Source organism: Parasteatoda tepidariorum, chromosome 9, assembly GCF_043381705.1.
Source record: "Parasteatoda tepidariorum isolate YZ-2023 chromosome 9, CAS_Ptep_4.0, whole genome shotgun sequence".
Classification (NCBI taxonomy): Eukaryota; Metazoa; Arthropoda; class Arachnida; order Araneae; family Theridiidae; genus Parasteatoda; species Parasteatoda tepidariorum.
This window is the reverse complement of record NC_092212.1, coordinates 53,822,286-53,827,523: the sequence shown is the minus strand read 5'-3', so window position 1 is coordinate 53,827,523 and position 5,238 is coordinate 53,822,286. Positions and strand designations below refer to the sequence as shown.

The following is a 5,238-nucleotide window of genomic DNA, read 5'->3' as shown; positions in this document are numbered from 1 at the left end:
ATGCCCCCTACTCCTCTTAGAAGTTCTGAAACGCTTATATATATATATATATATATAATTTTTTTTCACAATTGTATCAGAAGAAGAAGAACATTGGCGTATCACTATGTTTTCACGACAAGAACATCTAATAAATGTATTATCTACAATAGGCTTAATGTTTTACTTTTGGGAGTCTAACTCTTTTTTCAAAGCATCATTCTCAAGCTTGGTTTTGTCAGCTGTCAATTGCAGTCTTTCTTCCTTTTGCTTCGCCTCTCTCAGGGAGTCCTTCAATTCCTTGCGTACTTTGTCCAGTTCTTCTTCAAGACTTTCTTGGACTACTTCTCGGCTTCTCAGAGTGACATGCAATTCACCTGCGAGATGAGCACAAATTGTTCTACCATGCTTCATCAATAATAATAACATTACAGTATCAAATTTTCAACAAATGAAGATACACATAAAGAACACTAATACTCAAATATCCAACGAGGTATTGCCTTAAATATTTTTAATAAGTTAATATTCTATTGTTTTTTTTCATCAATTCAAAATTTGTGCTCAGATATTTCAGGCACATAGTTACAAAATATTGAGAAATATATAAATGAATTTTATGCATATGTTGAACAAAAGCGTGAACTCGATCAATGGGTCTCCAATAGCAATAGAAAATAACCCAGATTTTATTTCCTGATGACGTTGACGTTCATATCATAATAAGATCTTTTGTAACTTAAATTTGCTGGTTTACCTTAAACCAATAAAAAGAAATTGCAATTAAAATAATATCAAATGTTGAAAAAAATACATTGATACTATTAAAAAGGGGAACAATTTGATTTGTTTTCCTGTTGCATGAGAATTTTGATCAGATCTTAGATTGCTGATTTCAATATTGCTATCTCAGTTGCTCTCTACAAGCTATAGTTTTTACGTAATTCAGTAATAAATTCCTAATCAGGAATTTTTGAAATTCTCTGGAGTGAATACTAAGTATCCCCACCTTTTTGTTACGTAGGGAGTAGTAGGAAGACGATAATACATTTTGTTTTACAAGGTGATACGTTACGATCATATGTTTTTTTCTTAAGTATTATTTTAAAGGAAAGAACAAGTGTATAAAGCTATACAATATTTTTAAACCTGTATATTCAAACAAAAAGAAAAGCAAATATACTAAAGAAAGTATATTATAAAAGAAAATATACTTTTGAAAAAAATCTGTACATCGAAAACAAAACTAGTTTCAGATTTGAAATCCCTACACCGAATTAGGTAAGATCAAGTACTCGTAGAAGTGCAACAAAAAATTTGTTTCCAGTGTTATGCATTCCAGCTTGGATAATAAACAAACTTTTCTGCCACTTCGGTTTTTCTCAAACTTTTCAACGCTCCCGATGAATTACTTTTACTTATTATATTTTAATATCAATTATTCCTTATTAAAAGTAACTATTAATTACAAAAAAATTTAATTTGGTTGCTAGATGCTTTAACTTCCATAATTACAACGAAAAATCACCTCACGTTGAGAGTATAAGCCAGAGAAGGTTATTCGAATATTTACTAATTTCATCTTGAAGCTCGCTCACAAGTTCTCGGAGCTCGACCCTGGTGGCCGAATCCCTGATGGCTTTCATCGGTTTCTTCTTAGAGCCGATACTTTCCTTCAATTTCTTGTATTCGCGGTTAAGGCGACTATTTTCAATCTCCAGTTGCATGGCTCTTGATTGAAGCGATTGGTAATCCTCATCCTTCGCCTTGAGGCGCCTTTTTAGTGAGGCGATTAGATCATTTTCGTTCTCTGACAAAAGAGATGTCAAACTCTCTTTTCTGGGCTTGTAATCCTAGAAAGAGTGATTTTATATATAAAAACACAAATATAATTCTTGTCCAAATGAACAGCATCAGAAATGTAGTAACTTAAAGATTATAATTTAAACTTACAGAATTGAAACACAGATTGTGTATAACTATGGACCAATTCAAATGGGAGCATTTAAAGTGAATGTAAAATCGTGATTAGAGGGATGTATTCGGAACAGAACAAGTACCAAGAATGTTAGTGTTAAAAGGTCATCAAATATTCGCATTTTATGGTGAAGCCTACCTAACACAATCGGCTGACAATAAATTGCGTAAAAATGTTCATTAGTGGCGTACATCAATATTCGTAGTAGTAGTAGTGCGTCATTTACGTCTCAATAGAGCTTCTCAATGTGAGATTGGCGACGGTCTCGGAATACTAGGATTATTGCGAAGGCATGCCATCGCAATTTTGATCCTCTGCAAAGGGGATGGCTCACCCTACTTTGGTAGCCCGACAACCTAAGCGTGAAATCGAGCACTCTACTGTAGAATGGTGTAACGAGTCGTTACACCATTCTACAGTAGAATGCTCGATTCTACTGTAGAATTCTACAGTCGTTACATCAGGTAAAACACTGAAATGATTTCAGTGTTTTACCTGGAACCGTGTCCTAACGATCAATCCACTGCGGATCACATCATTGTTGGATATGTCAAGACTCAGAGCGGGCAAACGCCATGATCTCCCATGAGAACATTGCTGCTGTTGATGAAGTAGTTGGAGCTAAACAAAAAGCTACCCCTTGTGATATCTATGCAGCACATTGCCTGACGTGTATAAAGAAGTTGTACAATCTCATTTTAGCACTAAAAATTGTATGAACTCACGTTGTTCTTTTCTAGGCGCATCCTTTTTAGCTCGATTTTGCATTCACTTTACATGTTGCCTTGTGAACTGGAAATTAGTTATATAGTCTGCTATACCTTCTTTTTATAACCTTATAGCGCTTTTGCCTTTCCGAAACTTCTGAAGGTATTACCCGTGTTCACTTATCATTTAAGCCACATTTTTATTGTTTAACGATAAACTTACGCTGACGTGATAGGTCACATGTGTGGGTATCTATGATCATCTTCTTCTTGAAGTGCAAGTACCTGATTGTAAACTACATAAAATCATTTAAATAAAGTGATAGTTAATTGATTATTTGAAATAAATCATTTCGATAAATGCGTAACATTTCCATGCACAATATATAATAATGCACCGATATTTTTTTTATTATATTTTTAATCTGAAAGCCTTATTGGGAAACAATAACAAGTAACAACATTTAAAAAAATTTGAAAAATTTTACACAATTTAAACATGAGACAGAATGTAGTCAGAGATGTGGTAACGAAAATTTAATTTAATTGAATGAAAAATATATCTTTTGGGGCTTTTAAGTACCCTTGATCAAAATTTAACACTCATAAATTACGAACAAATTTCACCCACAAGAACGAAAAACGAATCCAATTTGATGCCACTTTCAGCACTAGTCAAGAACTAGTTAATAAAGTCTGTACTTCAAAAACTTGAATAGCGTTTTAAACATTTATAATATATTTACTACAACTTCAATTTTGATTTAAAATAAAATAAACTCAATATATTAATGTATCACATAGGCCCCCAGATAAATTTTAATGGTTATATTTAACTACTAATAATAAAACATCACAATTACAATACTACCAATTACTACGTTTTTTGTAGAATATTTTATTGAGTGGTAAACAATTAAAAATTAAAGGTTACAGAATTTTTGGTAATTTTGTCAGCATTATAAAGGCCTTATCACAATAGAGTTTGAATAAAGTGACTATTTATTTATAATCATTTACAAACAGTGGTGTGAAAAATAACTTTAAATAAAATTTTTAAAAGAAAGAATGTTACATTGAAGCATAAACTTAGCTACCACTGGAAGAAATTTTTCTTAGAAGTGTAAAAAGTTGGCATGCCTGCAATTATAATTCATATCTTATGATATTTAAAAAATTGTGTAAGGATTGAATTCTTATTAATTGTTTTTTAAGTTTATCAAGTTTCCTGATAAGTTAAAAATTAACATATTTTTCTAAAGATTTCATTTTTATATTTAATGTGGTAGAAAAACGTATGCATTCACACTTATTTTTTAACAGTTTACAATCTTCAAAAAAAATGGCACTGTTCAACCATTGTAAAAAAATATTTTGAGAACCGTAGAAGTTGACAATTAAGTTGTTTACCATTACAAATAAACCTATAATATGAAAATCGCTTAAAATGTACTTGAATAATGGCGACTGGATTCTCTGCTGTTGTTTTCTGTAGTTCTTCTTTCATCGCTTCCAGCTTTCTTTGCTGATCTTCTAACTTTTGCTTCAACTCCATATTGTCCATTTGCAATATATCCGCAGACGTTGGTGGTGGCTTCTTTGTCAATCTCAGAGTCATACGCTTGTTTTCTGTCACTAGTTTTTCATTTTCAGTTTCCAGGCTGTTTAACTAGGGTAAAAATATTTGATTTAACGATTAAAAAGACGAAAAAAATATTTAATTTAATTTGTGTATCGGTTTATTAGATTAAAATGATTTATATATTGGCTCATGATTAAAACTATTCCAGTTCCATATCTGAAAACTACTTGCAATATCTACCGAAGTTTTTTTATTCCGTTGTAAACCTTTATTTACAAACTTTATCTACTACCGTCATAACGTACAGATTGGTGACGGTGACACCTCAGGCATTGCTTCATCTGACACATAGCGAATGTCAGCACAAGTATAAAATTATGATCTAAGACATAAATAAAAAACCTAGGCTATATTAAACACGGTTCTACAATGATCAAACTAAATATATTTTTATAATCAGTGTTAAAAAAGAATTTTAAAAAAATATACACATTAGGGATTGCTAATATATAAGCGAATAAAAATAAAACGATATCGAAATCGAACGAACCACTACGGAGGAAGGCAGGACTTAAAATATAGAAACTGATTGTCGGAGAAAACCGAGAATAAGTAATGGGTAATTGCTAGAATCAGCTACAACATTTCCCCGGTAGTCACGTAGGCTTTGACACTTTCACCTCCGTTTAACTCAGTACTGATTTATACAGCGAGTAAATTTTTCTTCCTAGCTTTAATAATTTGCCTTTTATTTTGACGAAGACTCTAAAAAAACTGGGTCTACCAAAAAGTTCGGACTACGAGAGTACACGCCTTTTTTTATAAGTTGCAAAATTACTTTAATTAAAAACTGGAAAGATATTTATCCTTGAATGTATAGATTAGGTATACCAAAAACGTAAGACCGATAACTTCGTTTCTGGTTTGAATATGTATACACATGTTTCTGAGCCATATATATATTATATTATATTATATAATATAATATAATA

At 31.6% G+C, this 5,238-nt stretch overlaps 1 protein-coding gene across 1 annotated transcript in view; it reads right to left on the bottom strand.

Annotated features, from left to right (window-relative positions):
• Window positions 1-5,238, bottom strand: part of LOC107455690 (uncharacterized) — a gene marked incomplete in the record, with an annotated part of 93,926 nt that overhangs the window by 31,675 nt on the left and 57,013 nt on the right. Inside the window, 3 exon segments of the mRNA XM_071185941.1 lie at window positions 167-356; window positions 1,553-1,832; window positions 4,118-4,333. Of these exon segments, the coding sequence (XP_071042042.1) occupies window positions 167-356; window positions 1,553-1,832; window positions 4,118-4,333 (686 nt within the window).